The sequence below is a fragment of the Phacochoerus africanus genome, chromosome 2 (genome assembly GCF_016906955.1).
Source record: "Phacochoerus africanus isolate WHEZ1 chromosome 2, ROS_Pafr_v1, whole genome shotgun sequence".
In the NCBI taxonomy this organism is placed as follows: domain Eukaryota; kingdom Metazoa; phylum Chordata; class Mammalia; order Artiodactyla; family Suidae; genus Phacochoerus; species Phacochoerus africanus.
This window is the reverse complement of record NC_062545.1, coordinates 104,862,938-104,890,117: the sequence shown is the minus strand read 5'-3', so window position 1 is coordinate 104,890,117 and position 27,180 is coordinate 104,862,938. Positions and strand designations below refer to the sequence as shown.

Here is a 27,180-nt window from a genome sequence, read left to right as displayed (position 1 = left end):
TGTTATAAAATTGTTGAGCTATTGTTTTAATTTTTCAGTTCATAAAATACCAATGAATGTTTACCACTATGGTTATTCTTACATTGGCCATGAAGCACAGGAAAACTCTTAAATTCAATTCCAAACAACCTTCTCTGAAGAGCACTCAAAAAATAAAAACAGCACTTTAAAAATTTAGGTGACTTGGGTTCCCACAATAAAATTGATAGCAGTGATTTAAAATCCTTGTTATAACTCCGAATTACTTTGTTATTGCAAATGTCTCATTATCCTAGCAAACACACACACACATATAACAAAAAACACCTGCCTAACAGATAAAGACTGTAAAAAAAAAAAAAATTCAGTCTCTGCACTTGAATATTTATATCACTCAAAGGAAACATTCTAGCATTTCTAATTTTCTAACAGCCAAATCAATATAACCATGTGTCTTTCACGTACTGAAAACATGGGGTCAAATCCTATACATTTTACAGTGCTACAGATTCATATAGAAAATCAAATACTTCTGCTTACTACAAAGTGTGTAAGTAACTAAATATATCCTGGGGACAAGTCAAAGCCCCAGCCAATCTACAGTGTGTAGTACTTTCTGATTCCTTTGTGTTTCATAGCATTAAAAACATTCCCACATTTAGGAAAGCAACATGCTTTATACTAAAGCTGGGACACAGGATGGGGGGAGGAAGGGAGATACTCTACAGAACTTGCTTTTAATATTTAAAGAGTATGAGGCTAATCTCTGACTCCTTTAAATTCTTTAATTCAAATTAAGAATGAAGTCTCTGTGACTTATTTTGCGATAAATATCAAGTACAGTTACAAACATAACTGAGCAGATTATATTTGCATTCCCCAAAGCATTTAGCAACTACTGAAATGAATAAGGAACAGGATGAATAAAGGTTTCAAATCTGGAGTCCAGATTCCTACAAATCTATAAAGATGGGAGGGGCATTTGTGCAGTATTTCAATAACAAGCTAATTCATCCTATTTCTTTGTTTTGACTGAAATGCTATTAAACCAATTTGGAGATGGGTTATCCTATGCTGATGAGAAGTGCTAATTGTCACATATATTTTAGGTGAATAAAGATGTAGGACTGAATTATTTATTTTGGATAAATAAAGTTTTAATAGAGGATATAATTCAAAATGATTATCCTTGAGAAGAAAAGTAATGAAGGGAGTCTGTAATGAGTAGAATATGGTATAGTAGGGACATCCAAATATAGCCTTTCTTGGAAATGTGGCTTTGATATATGTAATGAGTTTAGGATCTTGAGATGAAATTATCCCAGATTTTTATGGATTCTCTGTCCAACGAATGGTTTTTTTTTAAGGAAAGGACAGAGAGACATACAGAGGAAGTCACACAGAGATGGAGGCAGAGATCTGAGAGATGCATTGACAACACAAGGAATGTCAAGGATTACCAGCAACCACCAGAGATTAGGAGACAAACATTGGGCAGATTTTCTCTCAGAGCCTCCAGAAGGAACCAATCCTTCAGATGCCTTGATTTGAAATTTCTGGTTTCTCCTGAATTGAAAAAAATTAATTTCTGTTGTTTTCAGCCATCGTGTTTGTGGTAATTTGTTATGACCTGCCTTAGGGCTAATATGGCATCTTTGACAGTAAAAAGGTTAATACTTGATGCTCTGTAGAGTTATCTTTTAAAATGATTTTAATTTTGTAGAGAGAAAATCCTAAAAGTTTGTATAGTTAGGGAGTCGAAGTTTTGATTTGATAATATTGAGCTCAGTGTGTTACATTCCATTTGGCTAAAAAAACCCAAATATATTAAACAATTTTTATCAGTAAATTCTTTTGGCTATATGGCTACTATTCATTTATTTTCTTGACCAGTCCCTTCTTAGCTGTTCAGTGGACATAGAGTTAAAGTTAGTGGTAAAAACTCTTCAGTTTTCGGTAATCAAAATTTATGCTATGAGTTCAGAGTCTGGATATTTTGTTTTTTACCTTACATATGCAATTAAAAGATATATTTTATTGTTACACAAATAAGCAATAATTGCTATTAATATTTGTATTTAGAATATATTGTTCTAAATATATTCTTGTAAATTTTTTCTTTGATTTATAAATATGGATTAATGATTTAGAATAATATTGATTTAGAAGTGAGTTATTTGCTTAACATGTTTTAAATATTTAACTTGTAATTTAATTTGTTTACATACAATATTTTCAATTTTCCACAATATGACTGTCTGAATTTTTTACATACTTGCCTAGAGTTGGATAATTAGTGTCTTCAAAAAAAATTATTATTTGATATTAAAGTAACAGTGCAATGAACATGTTTATAGTTTGAAACTTTGCAAAAAACATGTCTGCAGATTTGGAATAAAGAAGTTGAAAGCCTGGATCATACATTTATGAATATACATACACGTATATACATCTCTATATAGCACATATCTCCATACTGCTTTATGGAAAGATTCTAGAAACTTTCTGTCCCAAAAGTAGTATATGAGAGTTCATATGCTTTCCAAACTCTCATATGCTTTCTAAAACAATGTATCATCATTCATTTTTATCTTTATTACTTTAATCAAAGGAAAATGTTGTCATTTTCAATGTGCATTTCTCTACTAATGAGACTGAACATTTTATTATGATTTTTGGCCACTTACAGTTCTATAAATTGAATATTCAGTCCTTAGTTTTTCTATTGCAATGCTCATAAATATTTTATAAAAAATATTTGATATTTTTAATATTTTTCATTTTAGAAGGAAAAGCAATGATTAAAAAAATTTCAGGGCTTTGAATGACTACATCTATTAAAATACAAAGCTTGGATTAAATTATCCTTAGAGCCTCTTCTTCTATTTAAATATTAACGCTTAGGAATTTTACAAAGTTTTTTAAGCAATATTTTTTAATTTTGGTGATTTCTTTTTAAGTAAACTATGTATTTGTTGGACCAAATATCCCAATGAGCATCTATGCCTGACTTCAATTATTTTGACCTCCTTCCCATCAATTTATCAGGGAAAAAGACATAGGATCTTGACTTTTTTTCTTAAGTGTTTTAAAGAATATAGTAGAATATCACAACTTTGCTTAAATTCAACAATACTGCCTTGGAGATTTTGTCTAGATATGAGATAGGTAATGCAATTTTTGACAATCTACCTTGGAAGCATTCTCATCATTACATTAATATTTTTTGTTTGTTTATTTCTTTCTATGGCAACAACTGTGGCACATGGAAGTTCCTGGGCTAGGGGTTGAATCCAAGCTGCAGCTGCAGGCCTATGCCACAGCCACAGCAGCATCATATCTGAGCCACACCTGCAACCTATGCCACAGCTTGCAGCAACGTCAGACCCTTAACCAACTGATTGAGGTCAGGGATTAAACCTGCATCCTTGTGGACACTATGTTGGGTTCTTAATCTGCTGAGCCACAAAGGGACTTTCTACATTAACATTTTATAGGCATAAAAGAAAAAAACCTGAGGGGAAAAACTTGGTTTCTATCAAGTCTCACACTGTAGACTGGGCAAGGAGCTTAAAGTGTGTATGTGTTTTGTGATTTCAAATTGAAATTTACTGAGTACTTGATATAAAGAAAGGAATGGATAAGAAGTTACATTTTTTTTTTGGTCTCATTTGTGGTGATAGTTCACTTTATGCCTCATTTGTAAGTTATGAGTTTTAGCTTGCATGTTGTCATGGACCTAGTTGATGTACCATGACACATATACTCAACTTGACCCACTGATCCTTGTCATGATCCACTTATATATGTTTTGCTTCCTAAACCCTTAGTTCATGCTCTTCTTGAACCTGAAAAGCCCCTGTGCTGCTGATACCCTAGACCAAGCAATCACCACATCAAGTACTGATGGGTAAGGAGAGAATTCCATGTTTGCACACTTACCAGAAGTGCTGACTTCCAAGGGGTTGTCTGGAGCTATAACATAGTTAACAACTGTAGTCCTGTTGGTGGACTTACTTTGACTGGTAGACAAGAGGGAAACTGCTCACTCTTGCCATCCATCTGCTGTGAGACATTGTATTTCATGCAGCCTCTCTAGTGACATCCTTTAAGGCCAGGCTATCACTGGGTTTGTTCTAAACTTGTGGCCAGCACAATAATATCTCATCATTGTTTGATTTCTTCTCCTCTCCTCCCCCTTGACCCAGGCTCATGTCCCTTCTTCCCTCACTCTTGTTCTCCTGGACTTGTACCCCAAAAACATTAACTTGAAAGCCTGCCTCAGTCACTGCTTTCCAGGAACTGGGAGTGACATGTATTAAAGGTTCTAATAGTTAAAAGAAATATATGATTACTCATCTTATATACATACATATACATATATATATATATATATATATATATTTATACATAAATCTCTAAATACTGAATGGAATTTGGTCCAGTTTTCAGAGAATAACATTGACCCACTATGAGTTTTACCACTATTGCTGTATAAATTAATTTACTCTTAGACTTATGGAAAGTAGAATAAGTATTCTCTTTATTCCTCAAACTAACACTCTCCCCACTTTCCAACCTCATCCTCACTCCTGGAGATTGGGGGAACAGGACTCAAAGTGACTTAAACTTGGAACCATTTGATTATGCAACCTTAAAAAGTTATTAAACAGTTAAAAGTTATTTGACAACGGAAGCTATTGTTGAATCAGCTAAAAACTAATATGGATAAAAATTCAATGATACATGTATATTAATATGACAATCCAGAAGCAAAATGTGTAGCGAAAGTTTTATAGGGAATATCAAGTTAAAAATATAAAGGTTATTCTCTTTCAGATCAGGAAATGCCACCTACCAGGAAAAAAAAATGAATGTTTTCTCAAAGTGAGAGTACATTTTACTGCTGAAGCATTTAATTCATCAAAACCTTTGAAGACCACTCCATGTGAACACTGACCTGTGAACAGGTACCAGAGGTTGTTTGGCTCTAGTGTTTCTATCTCACCCCTACGGGTTGTCTTTCTGTGTCGAATTTTATAGCCGGTAATAAATCCGTTTTGTGTTCCTGATGGAGGAGGCAGCCAGCTTACTTTGATACTCTGTAAAATAAAAGAGGTAAATTAAAACATTGGAGAAAGGAAGGACAACAGGACAGAGTCAAAGAATTGACCCAAACCTAAGTGCAAATAAAGCAGAGATGCAAGAAGATTTAAGGATTGTCTGTTAGAACCAAAATAAATTCATTCTTGCAATGATTTGTCTGATTTCGACAAAAACACACAATTTATCTGATTGATTACATATATTATTATCTCTCCTTTGTAAATGCCCTCAAAATGACAGTAAAATATTCTAAATGGTATAAACCCATAAGGAAATAGAGAATAGGACTCTAGCAGATGAAAGACAACAAATTTTGAGAGGTGCAAATTGAGGAAAGTGACTGAACCAAATGAAAGAGATGAAACCTAAATACCTCTTTAAGATATATTAATAAAAACAAGGTGATTAGCATGACAAAATTCAGGGAAGACTAGAAATTGTTGCTTCCTAAATACCTTATAAGTCAGGACTAAGGCATGGTTCTGAGATAGAAGATGGACTGAAAATTCTACCACATTCAACAAAACCAGTCTGTTAACCTGCCTTGAACTTGCCAAAGCTGGGAGAGTCTTTCTCTAGTGATATTGACATGGAAGCCACACACTCAGAGATACCAAGCACAGAAGAGAATAGAGTTGTAAGACACCCAAGTTTTCTTCCTTCATCTGATACCTATAGCAAAGGCAACCAGGTGTATAGGTCCCATGTAGAATATCAGACCATTACTCCCTAGAGAAAATTAAAAGTTTGGCCATATAGAAAACAGGCAGGTCCCTGATCAACTCCACAATGATGAAGCCCCTACTTAATAAACCTCACTCATGCACTGGAATTTGCACTTTGTAATAATACTTTCAGTACTTCATTTTCATGCAAACTGAAAATTTAAGGCTATCAGACATTGAAAAAGAAAGGCTTTAGCATAAAACACAAAGAAAAAAAAACGCATAAGAAGACAATGGTATATGAAGGGAACAGCATTAGTGTAGATTCAAAAAAGGATCAAAAAACCGTCATTAACACCCTTATAATCTAAGAGAAAATTCTGCATCCATGAATAGGATAAAAATACGAGAATAAAGAGAGTTTTAAGATTATGAAAATTATCATTTGCTTATACAAATAAGATATTTAATAGATAAATTGGAAGATGAATTAATAGAAATCTTTCAAAATTCAGTGAGGGGAAGAAAAGACAAAGATAGGAAACTGAAGATAAAAGATAAGGAATTGGAGCTTTAGCTTATACTATGTAACTCCCAATTAATAAGAGAATGAAAAAGCAGGAAAAATGAAAGGTAGAAAATTAGCAAAAACAAAACAATCCAAAACAAAAAGCAAAAACTCATCCCCCCAAATAAAAACCCGACAGAAGTGGAAGATTTGAGACTCCATTCTGAAATGGATTATGGAATCTATAACAAATGAAAAAGAACCACATTAAAGTATAGTGCTGTGAAACACTCAAGCCTCATGGGGAAGGAAGGATCCAAAATGAAGGAAAACAAAATAAGGTCACATGGAAAATGATCAGGAGCAAGAATAGCATCAGATTTCTCAACAAAACATTTGGAGTTAGAAAACAGCATGCAAACCTAGAATTCCATGTCTATTCAAATAAATTATAATGTATAATGAAAATATAACACATGGGTAAGAAGTACAGGAATATTTCAGATAGGAATGATTTCCAAGATATCTTTTTTTGATCCTTTTACCAGGATGCTAATGAGGGTATGCTTCAGAAAGATGAGAATGCAAACTGAGAAAGAAAAGTGTTTGAAGCCCAACGAACAGAAAATCTAAAACAACAGAGAAATATGGAATCCTCAGGAAAACAGGAAGGAAAATTATACTGTAAGATTGGACTTCATAAGACATCATACTCAAAAGAGTACATACTGCGTAATTCCAATGATATGAAGTTCAACAATAGACAAAACTAATCTATATTAATACATACCAGAAAATAGTTGCTATGGCAATGGCACTGGAGTATTAGTTGGATATGGATACAAGGAGACTTTGGGGAGTAATAAAAGTACATCTTAGTTAATGTTTGTTACATGAATAGATACAATGGTCAAAATACATGGCTATGGGCTGAATTTTGCCTCCCCCTAGCCCTCAATTCATATGTTGAATCATAATCCACAGCACCTCAGAATGTGACTGTATTTGGAGATAGGGCTTTAGAGGAAGAAATTAAGGTTAGATGAAATCATTAGTGTGGATCCTAGTCCAATGTGACCGGTATCCAGTATCTTTACTAGAAAGGGGGATTAGGACACAGACACACATTGAGGAAGACCATGTGGCAACACTGGAAGAAAACAGCCATCTGTAAGCTCAGGATAGAAGTCTCAGAATCAACAGCTCTGCCAACATGTAGATCTTGGATTTCTAGCTTTCAGAACCTCCTATTTAAGCTCCCCGGCCTCTGGAATTTATGACAGCTCTAACGAAGTAATACACTTATGGAAGTGAGCACTTAATATTGGTGGATTTTTTTTTTTTGTTACATCTCAATCAAAGAAGAAGGAATAGAAGAAAAATGAGGAAGACAGGAAGGAAGAGTAGGAGGAAAAGGGAGAAAATTGGTGAAGTTCTGAAATGGAGATGGAAGTGTGCCGGAGTACAGAATCCTGACATAACAATAAGTCAATAAATGATGTCTCAAACTAGAGAATTAAAATGAGGGAATTAAGGGACACTAAGAGCACACTTATGAGAAATGTAAAGGTAATAATACTAGGAGAAAAAAATAATGACTAAAAGTTATGGATATGGGAATCTGAAGGGAATGAGAACAAGATTTGGAGAAGGGCAATGAAGAGTCTGCTGGCTTTTGTTATAAGCCTAATAGGTACTACTTAACTTAAAGAAATAATATGCATGTAATAATTTGATGAACTTTTAATTTTTTAAATAAACATATACAATTGTTCTTTTGAGAACAATTGAGAAATAAACTGTCAGAAAGAGGCTGAGCACAATGTCAAGGAAAGGATTTCTGAGCCCTTGGCGGGCGGACCATCTGATACTGTTTCAATTATGTGGGTGAAGCAGCAGGAAGGCAGTGTTCTCCATGGACAGAGGAGTTTGAGACCCTTCTTTAAGATCTGCAACAAATTGGCTAGCTCTCTACAAATAATTAAGTTCCTATGAAGGATTTTAAAAATCATCTAAAGTCACAGTTATTTGCTCAGCATTCAAAAAATTTCAAAGAACATGTCAACTATAGTCAGTTTTCATCATTTGCAGTAGTTGTTTTCTATAAAGGTCTCTGAACCCTGAATTTGGGGATATCATAATATTGTTCCTAGGGAAAATACAGGTTTAGTTTCTTGAGAGACTTTGGTAACATTTTCATCAACTTGTCAACGCAGCACCTCGTTTTTAGTGTGTTCCTGTTTAAAGGAACAAATCCAAGGAATAAATAAATATCATTGTTGATTCATTAACATTGAACTTATGGCTAATAGCACTGTAAGTTATGTCTGAATGAAACTTATCTAACACATGTATTTTCTCCTGCAGGCACATTACAACCATCTTGCACTTGGGGACACTAGACACAGGTGAGACCTACACTGAGGAACCATTTTAAACAGCAAAATTTCCAACAAAAAGAAAAGGAAAAAAGTTAAAAAGTGGCATTTCTTTGAACACAAAGGGTCACTTGGTTACAATACGAAAAATGAAACAAGAAGACAGTGTCTCCTTGTTCAACCTCTGCTGGGAATATGTGCTTCTGGAGATAAATTTTTCACTGCTCTGCATGTGCACAAGTCAGCCAATGACTATAAAGATAGAGTGGGTATCAATTTTGAGATACAAATACATTTAGCAGTTAGGTGAATTGGCAAATATAGAATCTCTAAATAATAAAGATCACAAATAATTATATAATAAACATGTTTTAATAAGGGGAACTTAGCTAAATTAAATAAAATTAATCTTATTATTTCAGGTGTTAGAATATATTTGAAAGAGTATGGCACTACTGATATCATTTCCTTCACCCCCATTGCTCTTATTAATACTTAATACTTTTTTTTGCACTTATTCTAGACCTGAAAATTGTCTAAGCACCCTACATATCTACCTGAGTTATGTTTGTTTTTTTTTTTTCATCCTCACAATGACCCAATGAGTTAAGGTCTGTTGGTATGCCCATTGTACAATCATATAAACTGGGACACAGAATAGTTAAGTAACTTCCAACTACGTAGCAGTAAATTATAGAGGCAGGATATGAACTGAGATAATATGAGTCTGAAGGTGAAGGCTGAGAATCTAAATCATCAACTCATCCAGTTATTATTCATTTAAAATATATTATTTATATCTCTGCTGTGTTGAAAGCACTATCTCTGGAACTATGGAAACACCCAAATAAATCATGATGTATATTTATTTTGGCTGAGGAAATAGAGATATAAATTTATACTGAAAACAAAGTGCTAAATGCTAGAGTAGATAATCCCAGAAAAGATGATGGAAGCATAATAGAAGGAAAGATTAATTCTGTGGTTAAGAAAGACTTTACAAGGAGCCCATCCTTCAGTGTTAGTAGGACTTCATGAATGAGACAGAAAAGATATTTAGGACAGAGTGAATATCAAGAGCAAGTTTAAAGTGTTACGACAATGTAGAGCCTCTTCAAATGAAGATCAAGTACTTGCTTAGTGGCTAGAGCAAATGGACATATAGGGCGATGTAATTGAAAGGCAGAAGGAAAAAAAATGGTGTTTTAAGCCATGTTAAAGAAACACAGTGTTAGATCAATGTGCTCATTTAAGGCATTTGGCTAAGTTTTGGGGAGACAAACTATGAATAAAATAACAAAGAAAGTATTACTTAAATATGCACACACTCATCCACATCTTCTCCCCTCTCCACACGTATGAGCACTTGTGTGGATGCTTCTTCACTCTCAAGTGTTTCAATACTAGTAAAGGAAACCAGATTTGTTGAATGGTCCTATCTTATATTTATACTTCATTACTCATCTTATTTTTATTTTTCAATGTTTTGAGATATTCATGGCTGATTGTATTGCCATTTTACAATTATGAAGAAAGTAACTGAAGCACCGAGTTAAATGAATGGGCAGAAGTCACCTTGTATCATCACAGAAGGATTATCAGATGCTTGCATCTAATGTCCTTTTTATTATTTCAAACTAAAATAAATAATCATGGAGCCTTGACTTGGAAATTCTACTCACCTAAATTTTCTTACAAAATATTCTTGAAATAAATAAAACTGAATTTAAATAATTTGTTTTTAATACATCCAATGGGCTTTCCCATAACTAGCCCTTGGCAAACCAAGAAGCGTCATTTTCTAAGCACTACAACTTGTTTTTTAAAGACAAAATTAAATTAAAATTAAAAATGAAGATATTACATCTTAGATCAAGAGGTAAAACCTTATGAGTTCAAGCTAATGCTTTGCTATGTCTTTGCTGAATGACCCCTCATAAGTCTTATAAATGACCTAAATCTCAATGCACATATTGAAAAAGGGAGGATAATTATGCTTAGTATGTCCACCAAATGATTGTAAATCACTTGATAAGCCTGGAGATTTTAATTATACTAATGAATACATGAACAATACTTAGTTTTTGACAGATAATAATTTTTCTTTATCATATTTGAGGACTTCCAGTGATTGCATAAATTATTCCCACATGACCAATACCTTAATATCAGTGCCTGGCAGCGATTAATTAATAGAATCCAGTTATATGCTCTACACGCCAGGAGGTGAACCTCTCAGTGGTTATTATTCATCTTTGGAAGTAATTTCATCATTTTTTTTCATCTTTATATGTGAGTAGCAGCTAAGTTTATTAGCATCTCTTATGCTTTCTCATTGATTTCCAGAAAGCAGCAGCAGATTGCAAAGATCACATTCGTTCTGTGCAGACTGTTCTGAAGGTGATATGGCTGGATATCCCAAACTATACTGCACTGAGAAGTTAAATGAAAATGTCCAGAAACAGTTTTTTTTTTTTAATTCCTTAGTATAACACATCTTATTTTCCATATGAGACCTGTTCTTTCAGTGCCCACTAGCTCAGATTTCATTGCTCCTTCCCTTACCAAGCCAAATAAAGCTGTCACAACCTAGTCAAGGCTGGTAATGATTTTTATTAAAAGTACTTAACACATGACCTTTGACTTTTGAAAAATCAATTCTAGTAGCTGTGACTTGACTTTTGGCCTTTTCATTACTTGAAAGGGAGAAATTAATCATTTTCCATGTTGCAGTGTTCTATCCTGAATCAAGGATCAATTTCACTTTTTTTCACATTTGGGGAAAAAAAAAGAACGGTAAAACTTAACTTCTCCAAATCCCTCCATTCCCTCTATGGTTTACACATAAATGAATCTGTTTACAAGTAAGCATGGTGGAGAGCAGTTTGGTTGATTGATTTAAAAGAAAGGGTCCTCATTGGCCATTAACTGTCTCAGATAACCTCGTCCGATTTGGCAATGTGGTACAGTCCTTCTTGTGGGGCTCCGTTAATTTACGTCCTTATCCTTCCTTTACCTTAGATGTATATAAGTTGTAACCAAGAAAATAGAAAAAAAATTGGTAAGCCCACCATTCTACCCCCAATTTTTTTCAGAAGCCACATTTTATCAAGTTCTGTTTTCAATTTCACATATCCCATTGGACCTGACATCTTGCTTTACTCTCTCTAGAATGAACTTCAGGGGACCATCAGCTCCTCTCCAAACACGTTCAGTTAATATAGCAGAGAGCTTTGCTTTATATGTGGTTTTATCTGGATAGCATTCCCATAGAAGGGAACTGGAGGGCATCATTTGAAAGAAGATTCTTGCAATAAATAAGAATGTCCTTGCTGAAATCTAGCAGAAATCTAAGGATCTTGAAACTTAATTAAGAGTCAGTTTTAGATTCTGCCTCTGTTTTGTACTTCTGTGAACTTGTTGAATCTCATGTGAAGTTTCTTAGAGAAAGAAATATACTTTCAGTACTCAGGAGGCTCTGCAAATTTTATTAAAGAAAGCCCATCAGCACTCTTAAAAAACCTGTTTTCACTGTTTCCCTATCCATCCCCTTATTTACATTCCCTCTGCCTGTGCCCTAACTCTGAACATAATTTATCATTGCCCAGAATATAGGCAAAGCTAAGTAATTGACCCCACACCACCAGGGTCCACTGCCCCCACCTAAGTAAGTCATCTTCTTTATCAGTGAATGAGCCACTTAAGCTCTCTGAGATTTCTCCTCTGCATTATGAACTAATAAGAGTACCTACCTCAAAGGCTTGATTAAAGAAGGGAGTAGGAACACCCTAGAAAGTTCTGTCCCAGTACTGGTGCACATTAGTTAGGCAGCAAATCATAAATATTTTAAGGGAAGAAGGAGAGAAAGAAAAACAGAGAGCAAAAGACCAAAATGTTAAGATACAAGGAATGAGAGGATAAAGAAAGGAAAAAGTAAACAAGGGTATGAAGAATAGAATCAAGAAAAACCAGGTACAGTGACAATGCTCAGATGGTGGACGTACTTATTTGTGTATGGACCTAAAAGTTTGTCTTCTGTAAATCAAAAGGAGCACTGAGAAAGATAAGCACCCAGTAAGACTTTTTAAACTCCTTTTCTTCCATGAATATTTATTAAGCAATTTACTCTGAAGAGTATTAGTTACAATTCCTATCACAGCCAATAAAATCTTTAGGTGTGGGAGGTGAAGAACAGACCTTGGAAAAAGGTGGAGATAAGAGGGGTACAGAAAAGTGAAGAGATGCAATATATATATTGATTGGTAGACTGTGATGGCACTTGGTGATTTATTGACTGTCAAGTATAAAGGAGGAAAAGTCATCAAGAATGACTCTGAGGTTTCTGGCATAAGCAGCTTGGCAGATAAGGCACTTACTGTGATCAAGTTGTCTGAAAAATAATCCACTTTCAAAAAAAGTTTGCAGAACCTGCTGGTAGCAGCAATACATGACAATTCAAATAAGACATAGAAACAAAGGCTACCCATATTGATAACAGGATAGTTAATATTGGGAAGGGCCTTTCCCTAATTTTGTCATTTAGAATAAATTGTCTTAATAATATCAAACTTATATAGGAAGAGCATTTAATATTTAATCTTTGGTATGTATCTAATTACTTGGTAAATATTTCTATTACTGAAAATGTCTAATTGAATTCCAACCTGGAATAGAAATTAATCAACTAAACAAGGGAGTATTTTAAGCTCCCTTTTATATATGCATAAATACATTTACATACACGTATAAACATACATACCTATATAGTATATAATTGTGTGAACAGTATCCAAAAATGTTTTTGTCTTCTTATAAACCTAAATACTTGATGACACCAACCAAGTATAGATTTGGTAAAATGTCAGTAAGGTATTATAAAGGTATATACACATTTTTTTTCCTGCAGTTATATACTATTCTTAAAGACTTGGCATGCTTTTACTTCACTATCATAAATATGCAATCTCTTGTGACAAGCAAAGTCAGAAGTTTGGGTGGCATAGTAAAATTGGCATTCCTGAGTTCATGTAGGCAACTCTTATCCAAAATAACCTAAAGCCATGTGAGAAAATACTTCATGTAACACATTTCCAGAGTGAAGTCTAACAGTACCACATAAAGTTTGAGTTAAATATCTGCAACAATAAAAGTATTTTTGTATACAAATTGAGTAATACTTGATTTTTAACAAAATTTTTTGAACATGTCTTAAATTCAGGCAAGAATATTGCTTTGTTTTAATGGAAAAAAATGAAATCTAACCTGCTGTGATCTTATAGAATGACTTTGCAATAATACAAACATTTTTTTCATCAATAGGTTTGTTCAGATGGAAAATGTTCTACCCTTTATCTCTGCCCTGATAGCTCCTTCTCTTTATAGCTGGTGCCAGTGGGAATTCTATCTAGAAATGAAGCCCTACTTGATGTACTTTGGAAAAATCCTGTCCCTGATTATGTAATAAGCTAAGCCATAGAAATGAAGCCCTACTTGACGTACTTTGGAAAAATCCTGTCCCTGATTATGCAATATGCTAAGCCACTCTGGGACAATTTCTCAGGTTGCTCAGTTTCAGATAAAATTCTGAAAATTTTCACTTTGATTTGGGCCCCAATTTTAGTAACTGGGTTTCTCTTGTAGAGACAATATGCTGCCTTTTTTTTTTTTTTCTTTGTGAGTGTTCCTTTTCCTTCGTAGTCAGCTTGGTTCATCTGAGACAGACATCAAAGGTATCCTAGACCGGGTCCTCCAGCAGCTAGTGACTCCTTTGTGAATCTATCCGAGGCTGGCAGACTTTTCCTGACAATATTTACTTGCCTCTCTGAAGCTAGGTATGTTATCTGATTTTATACTCTCAACTGCTCAAAACTCCTGGCCTTCTGGTTCACCATCACTTTACTACCTTAACAACCCTTTCTGATACCCCTCAACAGGCAGAACTGTCATCTACCTTTCTGTGTCTCTGGATATTGTGATCAGTCTTTGTGAAGGAATGCTGCCAGTCACCTTACTTACTCCTTCTGGTTTAGAGGCACAACCCTCCTAACATCTGGCCCTGAATTCCATATCAATTCAGCCCACAGATTGGACTTTGTCCAGAGGATACATGGGCACATATCTGATTTAAAAATTTACAGACAATAAGAAATGTCATATGGAATACCCTTCCTTCCTTCCTTTCTTTTTTAGAACCATAGTCATAGCATATGGATGTTTCCAGGATAGGGGTTGAATCACAGCTACAGCTGCCGGCTATGCCACAGACACAGCAATGTGGGATCTGAGCCATGTCTGCGACCTACACCACAGCTCATGGCAATGCCAGATCCTTAACCCACTGGGCAAGGCCAAGGATCGAACCCACATCCTCATGGATACTGGTCGGGTTTGTTACCATTGAGCCACAACAGAAACTTTGCTCCATTTCTTATAAGTCCTATTTTTCTATTTCTTAGCTTATGTAAAGTGAGCTAAATTTAAACTGCTGGGAAATGGACATGCTACCACTCTTCTATACTCCTTTAATCAAATTCTGAGAGATCAACCTTTACAATTCCTAGCAAAAAAGAGGGATGCCAATAACTTACTTAACCCACTTAATTTTAGCAGCAAAGGAATAGTAAAGGGGCCTTGAACCAGCAAATTCAGGTCAGATAGGTTTCTAAACCTTCACCGTGAGATCCCCAATCCATCGCTGTCTATGAAGACAAAGGGCAGCCTATGTACACAGAAAATTTAGCAGTCTCATAGGCTAGTATTTTGCATTCTTTCAAAGTAGCAGTTTTCAAATATTTGAGTTATTTAAAGAGCAGTTTCAGAGTTCCATTAGGAGAAAAGTGGACAATAGCTTAGGGTGCCCTGTGGAGTCTTTTACACTGTTGTAGCTAATTCAGCACTGGTTCCAAACTGGCATGCCCATTTATTCAATAAACACTAGTCATCTCTTTAAGATTTAACTCCAAACATTAAATAAAGCTCAAATACCAGGCATAGGTGCGTGGAAATCTACTGAAATCCCCTTAATTCCTATAGGGCTTAGAAACTCTTATTAGAAGTTCCATCGAGAAGGCAGTTTTGAACTGCTATTTAGAAAAAGAAGAGTTTTCTATAAATACAAGATACTCAGTAGGGATAACAAGACAAGCGACAGGAAGGCACCCTCTTCTATTCTCAGCTTTTCACTGATTTGCTAAGTGACATTAGGAATCTGAGACCTAGCTGCATCAACTGTACATCACATGATCTTCCCTTATCTGCCATGTAGGTGTTGAGAGGTGAACAATGAGAAAGTGCTTAGGAACTTGAAAACACCACAGAATTTACTCTTATTTTAAATGTATAATTTTATAATTATAATTATTATTGTTAGCAGTAATAGTGGTAGAATGCACAACTGTTTTAAATTACAAAAAAGGGCATTGGAAGCTGAGCACTTCTTCAAAGAACTGAGCCATCAGGTCACGTTGGTATCAAAGACAAAAATGAATGAATGAATGAGTGATTCTCAATGAGTCTGAATTATCTTCAAAAACACTTCATCTGATCTCAACAACTAGATTACACTTTTCTGGAAAACAACGTTCTTTGCCCCTCAAAAACCATTCAGGGGTGAAGAGATGATAAAGCAATTGTATATTCTGATGAATAGCCCTTAGAAATAGTGCTTTTTCTATTAATTACTAAACCCTTGCAGGATTTGATTCTCAGATATCTAACTGTATATGGTCTCTATTACTGAAAAAAGAATAAAGAAAAATAGACTAATCTTTCCTGCAAACTAGGCTTTCTTGGCCAACAAAATAAAATAACCAAATACTCCTGAACCAACCAAAGAAACCCATGCTTAAATGCAAAGTACATTACAGCCTACAGGAGAAAAGAAAAAAAAAAGAAAGAAAGAAAATTAGAAGTGCCATGTACCTAGCATCTTCTTTGAAAAATCCTGAATTTAAAATAGCATTTTTTCATGTGATTATTTTCTATGCATTGCCTAGTGACCAGGCCTGTTTTCTTCTAGGTCCTAGAAACTGGGAATGTAATATCAAGGTGGTATTCACGTTTTGACAAAATTCCATTACAATAAAGCAATTTGGTTTTTCCACAGAGTTCACGATAAAGCAATCTTAAGAGTAATACATTTCAGAATTTGTCAGTATCAATAGATTTTATTCTCCAGTGCCTAAGTCATTCCCTGGAAGTAAACTGGATGTTTAGGGAGGTTCATTAATTCTTTCAGATTATAGATCCTTTTTCATCCTATTCATTTCTACTAAGTAAAACTCCTAAAAGCAACATAATAGCTTTGAAGCAGAAACTAGCGTTAAGAAAACCAGAACACAAATACACTGGGGAGTTATATGTAAAATTATACCCTTGAAAGGCAGAGGAAAATTGACCAATATACAATTTAAGATAGAAAGTACAATGTCCACTTATTCCCCATTTCTCTTTTGTTTTGGAATATACAAACCAAGACACTAACTGTGCAATATGTTGAATGGGGCAACTTCAGGATAGATTTCATCAGATATTTAAGCATCCTTAGGCAAAGAGATAAGAGTTTAAATACTTATTTTTGCTGTATGAAACTTCTTTCACATATAGGATAAAATGAATTTATTGAGAATCACCAGTAAGAAATTCTGTGTGTTTCAATAATTCACTCATGTTAAAATGCTCATGATACAGCAATATGGTCTCTAAAAATGAAATATTAGTTAAAGGTTGTATATTGCTCAATAAAAAAATTAAAAACATATTTTTATGACATCATGTACCCAAAAATCTTTTTTAGAATAATAAAAGCAGAACTTTTAAAAGCATTGTTACAAAAACAATTGCTATCTAATGTGTGAAGGATGGAATATAATTGCAAATCAGTCTCAACCAGAGCAAAACAAGACCTTTTTGCTTTTATATACATAAAAAAATTCAGCCATGTCCAATATTTAGGGATAAACACATATAGCTTGTTATATACTAAACAGGGAATAAAATCTTCATTTTTTTTTAAATGCAAGCGCTGTTTAACAGAGGCATATCTTCAAGGGAACTGTCAAATTCAGCCCTAAATAATTAATCTCTGAAACCAGTAGGCTTTCCATCTCAGAGAAGCCATTTAAAATACATGACTTACCATGTAATTACATGGGACATTACAATGTATTTATGAGGTCATTTGTTACAATGTACAGTAATTAGAGAGTACTTACAAGGCTATTTATGTCTCATAAAAAGAAGTGAGACTAAATATTTTAATTGTGTTGGAGAAATAAGGGAAATATTTGAGTTTCAAATGTCAGGTGAGATTATAGGTCAGATTCACATAACTCATATTAACAGCTGGTTGCTGCTACAACCACAAGTGTTTTCTGGTGCTCTCTTATTGGAAATGAAGGTTTGAGAAATATTCCTTCCAAGGATGAGGTAAGTGAAACTGTTCTCAATGGCAATCTTCAGGTAATACCAGAAGACAGACCAATAATTTACTGTTTACAGTTTACATCCAAACCATAAATGTCCAGGAGTTAATAGAGTTGCTGGATTAAAAACCATGTCATCAACAATATTTTCAAAAATGACACATCATAAAACCAGATAAAATAATAAAACAGCAATTCTGTATGCTTTTACTTCTGTTAACTTTGGATAAATATAGTTTTTGCTTAAATTTTCAGAGTTTTTATTCCCAAATACATAGCCTAAACTCATTCCCATTTTTTTTTTAAAAAGAGAACTCTTTTGAGTTAAAATTTCAAAGTTGTGTTTTTCTCAGTTTCTTTCCCTGGTCTTAGTCTATATTTGAAAATTCTTATTTAGTCTTATGGGTGAATTATGGCAGCAGTCATGTTTCTGTTGCTGATACATATGAAGCATCATTGACATAGGAATAATCAGGAAAACTGATTTTTTTAAAAAAATATTAAAATTAAAAATCTTTTTAGATTATAATAATCTATTTTCTTTGGAATAATACCCAAGGTAAAATTGATATTATTTATATACATTACTTTATTAATGGATTCACTAAAGATCCCAAATGCCTGCTGTGTTCTCGGCCTGGTGCTGTAACAGAGGCATATTTACCTATAATGTTTTCCTTGATGATGGACCTTTATGGAGGTAGATACCATGATGCTGCTTATAGACTGGCCTTACTCAAGCTATTAATCTAGACAGATATACCATTCTGTGGTTACTTTTTGAGAAAATAAATTCTGGCTTTATATTCAGAATATATGCCTTTAAATTAGAATGGCCATTATTTAATGAATCATGAAATGTAAATAATCTTACACAGATTTCGCTTACTCTTGTGAAGATGCCTCCCATTCATGTGATTGGAGAGTACAAGATAATGTTTAGTTATGACGGTATAAGCAGAATACTCCTTTCTATGCTTTAGTCTGTCTTGAGAATTTCAAAAGTCATTTTCCAAAGGATTAAATGTCAACCCTTTTTTTGTCATGCAGGTATTCTGACCACTGAATTGCTATAAATATGTGCACTAATTAATTACTGTAAAGGCTGATCAGCAGGTTGACAGTGATACTGACTGCAGCCTCCTGGCAAAACAGGGATTCTATCAGTGTTAATGACTGTTGCTTTCCTATATAATGGTCCCCACATTTGCCAAATTCAGATACTGAGGGGCCACAAAACCATCTGCAAAATGTTTCCTGTTAACATGCAAATAAACCAATTAAAATTCACCAACTCATTCCACAGCCAGTCAGGTCAATTCTGATCAACTACACCAATTTTATTCATACATGCAGAAAGAGCAGAACCATTTTCCACTAAAGTTCAGAGATGCTATTCAGAGAGTAGGTGAGAACATATTCTCAATAATTCATTCCAATTTAAGGACAGGAAGAAGTTTAAAAAAAATGGATAACTGTCAATACTTCAATCAGTATTTCAATTAGATATGCAATCATTATGAGTATAATTGATTAACAATTAACAGCACCTGGAATTGGCTATAATTTTAATTACTCATTACATGATGGCTGATTACTTAACACAATGTCTGCATGAGCACTACTGGATTATAAAGAAAATAATAAAACAATTCCAGAATAATCAGTCTATTTAAATTGAGATTAAAACCAAAATATTTTTCAAAGATTTTTATTTTATTCCTTAAATTATATGACATGGAGAGAAGCTGACCAATGATTATTTCAATAGAACTAATCTGCCATTATCCTGGAAGATGAGGAAGTAGTTCATGAATAAGCCATTGTCCATCAGAACAATAGGCATGAGAAAGGAAGTCCTAGGTAACAATAGATAACAATAGAACCCCATTTCTAATCTGCTTTATTAAATATGCATGTTTTAAAAATGGAAAGGTTTGTTGATCTACAGATATGACAGTCTGGTCAATAGTCATTTTCATAAGATCTTGAATTGTCTTTTTAAACACATTGTGAACCTCAATAATGGTTTCAAATAGTTTTTTTAACAGAGAGAATATTAGTTTTTAAATATAATAACTAGGTCATAGTGGCAAAATATATGGTGTGCTAAGTGCTGTGTATTTTCATGTTGGTATTTTGAGAAGGGTTTGTAGTAAATTAGCTATTTGTATTAGAACCAATAATTCTTCCAAATTAAAAAAAATATTCTACACAGTTTCATGGCATTACAACATATTTTTTTGAGTATTTAGGACCTCACAAAATTGAGGCATGAGTTATAGTAACATTTAAATAATATTTGGTGTAAATGAAATGTTTCTGCAAATAGAATTTTAAACAAACTCAAAGTTTGATATTTATTTCTGTTTTGAAATTCTTCCTTGTAAAAATATTCAAACAAACGCAAATTTAGAATAGTATGAAATTACACTCCACAATCACCAGGAGAGCTATGAGCAAAAGACAATGATATTGGTGAAGACGTGGAGAAGTTAGAACTTTCACACACTGCTGGGAAGAATGTAAATTGGTACAGCTGCTTTGAAGAATAGCCTGTCAATTTCTCAAAACACTAAAACTAAAATGAAACATGACCCAGCAATTTCTTCCTAAGTATTCTCAAAGAAAATAGAACACATATGTTCACGCCAAAATTTGTACACAAATGTTCATAACAGCATTATTCATAATAGTGAAAGAAAGTGGAAACAACTCAAATGCCCACCATCTGATGAATGGCTAAACAAAATATGGCATGTCTATACAATGGGATAGCATTTGACTATGAAAAGAAACGAAGAATTGATACATGCTACAATATGGCTGGATCATGAAAATATTATGCTAATTGAAAAACATCATTCTCAAAAGATGACATTGCATATAGTTCCGTTCATACAAAATATACAAAACATGGAAATTTTAGGGACAGAAAGCAGACTAGAGATTGCCTATGGCCGGTGCGGGGAAGGTGTAAAAAACAAATGAGGGTTAACTACTAAAGTGTACAGGATTTCTTTCAGAGGTGATAAAATGATAAGATTAATTGTGGTGATGGCGTTAACTTTAAGTGGGTGAAGTGTGTGGTATATGAATTATATCTCAATAAAGATATTACAAAAATAATTGCAACACAAATATAGAATAAGATAATGAACGCCAACATGTTCATGGCTTGACTTCAAATTTTAAGTTCACTTCTACTCATATATATATATTCACATACTAAATCCTCTGGATGGAGATTTTATTTAAAGAAATTTTATATAGGTTTGTAAAGTGGAGAAATACACCTACATGTGTGGATTTTGCTTTAAGTAGGAAGTACATTCTGCAGAGACCTGGACACAATCTATTTTTATCCCCTGTCACCAGCACAATGCCTTGCCAACATGGTACTCAAAAATGTTGGCAGATGGCAATGGTCACAGACTGGCTTACAGAAGGAGAGGAAACAGTGTAGGAGCAGTTCAGTCCCATTTCATTGCTTCAGGTGCTTTCTTTGAGAACATTTAGAAAGTAAAGCACAATGAGGGGCCCGAGCATCTGCAAAGAGCTCAGTTGTTTAAAAGCTCTAATATAGTCTGTGGGAAATTTTAAGGATGCTCCAATCTAATTCTGTAACACTGTAAATCAACCATTCTCCAATATGAAATATCAATTAAATTGAAAACAGAAAATAACAAAAAAAAAGATTTTTTTTATAAGGCAAAACAGTTCCACGTCACAGAGGGTGTTTTCTTTTGGGGGTGGGGGTAAGAAGGAGGGGATATAGAGTCGAGTCAGTGAATTACTGCATACAAATGAATGTATAAACTAGGTGTGAAATTTACAAAAAAATCTCATGAAAAATTGTATTTGCTTATTTATTTGCTTAAACCCAAGAAAGTGAAATGAGAATACATATAAGATTTTCATGGTCTATGTGCTTGTTCTGATGGTGCTTCCCGCAGTTATAAGTTTCCATTCATTTGTTTATTTTGTTAAACATCTTTTTAGCTCCTTAGAACTTAACCTCATAAACATCCTTGCTGTTTCTTACCATAGGATCCTTAGTGCCAACAACAATGCCTAAAGCTTAGAAAACATTAATAAACAGTTTGGGGGATGAAATAGAAACTGAAAACACACACACAAACTTGCAAAAACTAAGAGCTGGCTCTTTGAAAAAATAAAATTGATAAACTTCTAACTAACTGGCCTCATCAGGGGAAAAGAGTGGGCCCTAATAAATAAACGAGAAGTGAAAGAGGGAAAGTTATCTGACATCCACAGGAACACAAAAGATTGTAAGAGACTAAATGAACAATCATACACCAATAAATTGGCAAACCTGCATGAAATACATTAATTCCTAGAAATGTAAAATCTCCCAAGACTGAATCAGGAAGAAATAGAAAATGTGAATATAACAATGACCTACTGAAACAGTAATTTAAAAAAACTCCCAACAAATAAAAGTCCATGACCAGATGCCTTCACTGGTTAACTCTACTAAACATTTGGAGAAAAGGCAACACTTATCCTTCTTGATCTATTTTAAAAAATGTAAAAGAAAGGAATGCTTCTGAACTCATTCTATGAGGCCAGCATCACCCTGATACAAAAACCAGATAAGGGCATTAAAAAAATAAATTACAGGCCAATATCACAGATGAACATAGATGCAAAAATTCTCAACAAAATATTATCAAGCCAATTAAACAATACATTAAAGAGATTATACACCATGTTCAATTAGAATTTTTGGAATTATTCACAGAGATCTAAGATCTATACCACTGTGATATACTATGGTAAAAATTGAAGAATAAAACTTATGTGATCATCTCAATAGATGGAAAAAAAGCTTTTGACAAGTCAGTATCAATTTATGATTAAAAAACTCTCAACAAAGTTACTATAGAGGGAACATGCCTCAGCATAATAAAGGCCATGTATGACAAATTCAAAATCAATGGTAAAAAGCTGAAATCATTTCCTCCAATATCAGAGGACAAGGCTAACCACTCTCACTATGTTTATGAAACATAGTGCTAGAGGTCTTAACCATAGAAATTAGACAAGAAAAAGAAAAAAGGGGATCAAAGGAAAGGAAGAAGTAAAGCTGTCACTGCCTGCAGATGATAAACTATAAATCAAAAACTCTGAAGATAGTTCAAAAAATGAATTAACTCACTGAAGCAGAATGCAAAGCAAATATTAAGAAATATGCTGTATTTAATTTTTTTTCTTTCTTTCTTTTTTTTTTTTTTTTGAAGGGGGGAGAGTTCCCAGGCCAGGGATTGAACCTGAGCCACAGCAATGACAATGCTGAATTTTTAACTGCTAGGCCATCATGGAACTTCATATGTTACACCTCTGTACACTAACAACAGAAAGAGAAATTAAGAAATCAAGCCTACATTAAAAAGAATAAAATATTTACCTAGCCATAAATCTAATCAAGGAGGTAAAAAATTTATAGTCATAAAACTATAGGACACTGATGAAAGAAAGTAAAAACAACACAAATAAATGGAAAAATATAGTGTGCTCATGGATTGGAAGAATTAATATTGTTAAAATAACCATATTACCAAGGCACTCTATAGATCCAATGAAATACCTGTCTAAATACCAATGGCATTTTTTGTAGAACTAGAACAAATTATTCTAAAATGTCTATGGAACCATAAAAGTTTCCAAATAACCCAAAAAAAAAAACTTGATAAAGAGAAAAAAAAGAAAAAACAGGCCATAGGTATCATATTCCTTATTTCAAACTATATTACAAAGCTACAATAATTAAAACATTATGGTATTGGCACAAAAAACAGTTGGATAGACCAATGGAACAGAACAGAGAATTCACAAATAAACCCATACTTATATGATAAATTAATCTACAGTTAAGGAGGCAAAATATACAATGGGGAAAGAACAATCTCTTCAATAATTGTGTTGGGAAAACTAGACAGCTACATGCATAACAATAAAACTGGACTACTGTTTCATATGATATACAAAAGTACACTTAAAATAGATTAAAGGCTTGAATGTAAGTCCTAAAACCATAAAATTCTGTAAAGAAAAGATAGGCAGTATGCTCTTTGACACTGGTCCTAGCAAATTTTTTTTTTTAATCTATCTCAGGCAAGAGAAACAAAAGCAAAAATAAACAAGTGGGACTATATATATCAAACTAAAAAGATTTTGCAGAATGAAGGCAACCATCAACAAAAAGAAAAGGTAGCTGATTGATTGGGAGAAGATATTTGCAAAAAATATGTCTGCAATTATCTTTGGATAATGGATTAATATACAAAATATACAAAGAACTCATACAATTCAACACAAAAAAATCAAACAACTTGATTAAAGAATAGACAGAGGACCTAAATACACATTTTTCCAAAGAAGACATTCAGATGGCCAACAGACACATGAAAATATGCTCAACAACACATCATCAGAGACATGCAAATCAAAACCACAATGAGATACCACTTCACACCTTTCAGAATGGCTGTCACCATAAATACAAATAACAAGTGTTGGCAAGATGTGAAGGAAAATGAACCCTTGTACACTGTTGGTGGAATTATAACCTGGGGCAACCACTGTAGAAAACATATATGGAGGTTTCTCAAAAAATTAAAACTGGAATTACCATGTGATCAAGCAATCTCACTCCGAGTATTTACAGGAGGAAAACAAAACCACTAAACTGAAATGATACATGCACTGCAGTGTTTGTCACAGCATTATATACATAGCCAAGATATGGAAGCAAGGTAAGTGTGCACTGATTGACAAATGGAAAAAGATGATGTGGTACATATAGACAATGAAATATTATTCAGCAATAAAATGAAATCTTTCCATTTACAGCAATAGGGATAGATCTAGAATACATCATGCTAGGTAAAAAAATCAGATAGAGAAAGACAAAATACCTCATAATATCACTTATAAGCAGAATTTAAAAAGCAAACAAAAACCAACCAACGAATCAACATGAAAACAGACTTACAGATGCAGTGAAAAAATGAGTGGCTGCTAAAGGGGAGGGGGATGGATTTAGGCAAAATAGGTGAAAGGGATTAAGAGGTATTACCCTCCAGTCATATAATAAATAAGTCAAAGGAATGTAATATACAGAATAAGGAATATGGTCAATAATATTATAGTATAAATTATATGAGGACAGATACTAGATTTATGTTGGTGATCATTTCATGATGCACATAAATGTAAAATTACTAGGGAGGACATCTAAAAGTGACATAATATGGTACATCAACTATAATTCAATAAGTAGTGTTGAATGAATTAATAAGCATTTTAATGAAACTGGGTCTTCATTTAATCAAATGCCACTTCAAATCATAGTATTGCCCTTTTTCCTTGTTACCAAAATAGCAAGAGAATTAACCATTATACTTATTGTGGGGCTGATTTTGGCTCATACATGAAAAGAATGATCCTCTTGAGGATTTTGACAAAAGTTTGAAGAAGGATGGGGCTAAAAAAGTGAGAGTGCACTGGTGAGAAAGATGACAAACTCAAATGAGATAAATTGTATTTGAGAAAATAATTATTTTAATTATGGTTCTTGATGACTTTTACCAGTTTATGGCCTCAGCTCTCTGGAGTAAGAACGAGGATGTGTTGGGAGGAAGTGTGTTGAAAGGAAGAAGGAAAGTGTGGAGTCAACAGTACCCAGGAGAAGGGCCAGGAAAGGTCATATGGCTGCATGTTATCAAGTTGGATGTATATGAAGCAAGGTGGGCCTATCATATTGACAAATTCATACTCCAGCTAGTGAAAAACTAATTTAAGTAAACGGCCAAGCAAGTAACAATCATGGTAAAATTATATTTTTAGGTAAAATATAGATTGGAAATATACATATTAATATAAATATATAAATGGCATATATTTATATAAATGTAATAAATTATATATGTGTTCTTACAGATCTTGATTACATGCAATTGCAATACTAGCCCATGTTTTAATTTTCCTTCTTAATTTCTTTGTGGTATGAAGGAAATCGTCAAGGAGAACAATGAGGTTATCTTTTGATATGCTACTTTAAATTTTTTATCTGTGCTTATTATCTGCAATAGATAATAGATTGCAGTATTATGAAAACATCTTTCAAATAATACAAACCCAATCAGTAAACACTTTCTTCTTATATCAATGTCTTAATGTAAAACACTGCGTTTGAAGATTGAAAGAATCAAAGAAAGAGTAAACAAAATTCTTCTTTCTTCCCTGGACTAAATCAGAATACACCTGTCAGGAGCCAAGCAGATGTCTATCTTTGTCTTGTCTCTCTAAGTTGATCAGGATATAGCCACCCTACTGGTAAACATTTATACTCTTTAATCTCAAGGTTTATCTCATTCATGAATTCTGTATGAATTATTTTCTTTTTGTTCGAAGATTTATGATTCATATGAAATATTCAAATACTCAAATAAAAATATTTCCTCACTTCTGAATTGGCTGAGAGTCAGTTGTAAAAACATTCACTTTGCAATAACTGACTTACTGATTCCTTCTTTTATGTCTCCTTTTATTCTTTGGTTCATTAGCGAGTTATATAAAGATCATGTGATACAAATCACTGAATCTTACTGGGAAAGGCAAATGATCAGAAGTCACCAGACAACATTCTATGTACATTGATTTTCTTTTTTAGGATTAATGACTAAGATCCTTCAGTGCAGCCCTTTAAATTTTGTACCCAATGGCACTGGTTTAATTAGAACTCTTTATTGCTCCTTGCACATATTCAATAACATGAGGCTAATTGCAATTGCCTATGTGTCTTCTATCTTAAATTAGAGATGAAAGTAGAATCCTTATTTTACTTTGTTGCTGCTCACCTCAAAGAATATGAATATTTTAAATACTGGTCTAAAGTAGGGTACAGTAGGAAGGGTATGGAGCCATGCTAACATGCAGAGATAATTAAATTCTAATGTTTCACATTTATCTAACACTTTAGTATAATAAACTCAAAGATATGAAATAACTTTTCTACTCAATTTCCTTATCTTTCAAATGAAGACAGAAAGGCAATGTGACTCTTGGTTCTTTGGGTATGGATTATCAGTGTTGTT

At 33.6% G+C, this 27,180-nt stretch overlaps 1 protein-coding gene across 1 annotated transcript in view; it reads right to left on the bottom strand.

The window, feature by feature from the left end:
- DCC (DCC netrin 1 receptor) overlaps positions 1 to 27,180 on the bottom strand; it is a 1,209,032-nt gene that overhangs the window by 244,911 nt on the left and 936,941 nt on the right. The window contains exon 13 of the mRNA XM_047769428.1: positions 4,940 to 5,081. Within this exon, the coding sequence (XP_047625384.1) occupies positions 4,940 to 5,081 (142 nt within the window). The remainder of the gene's footprint in view (positions 1 to 4,939; positions 5,082 to 27,180) is intronic.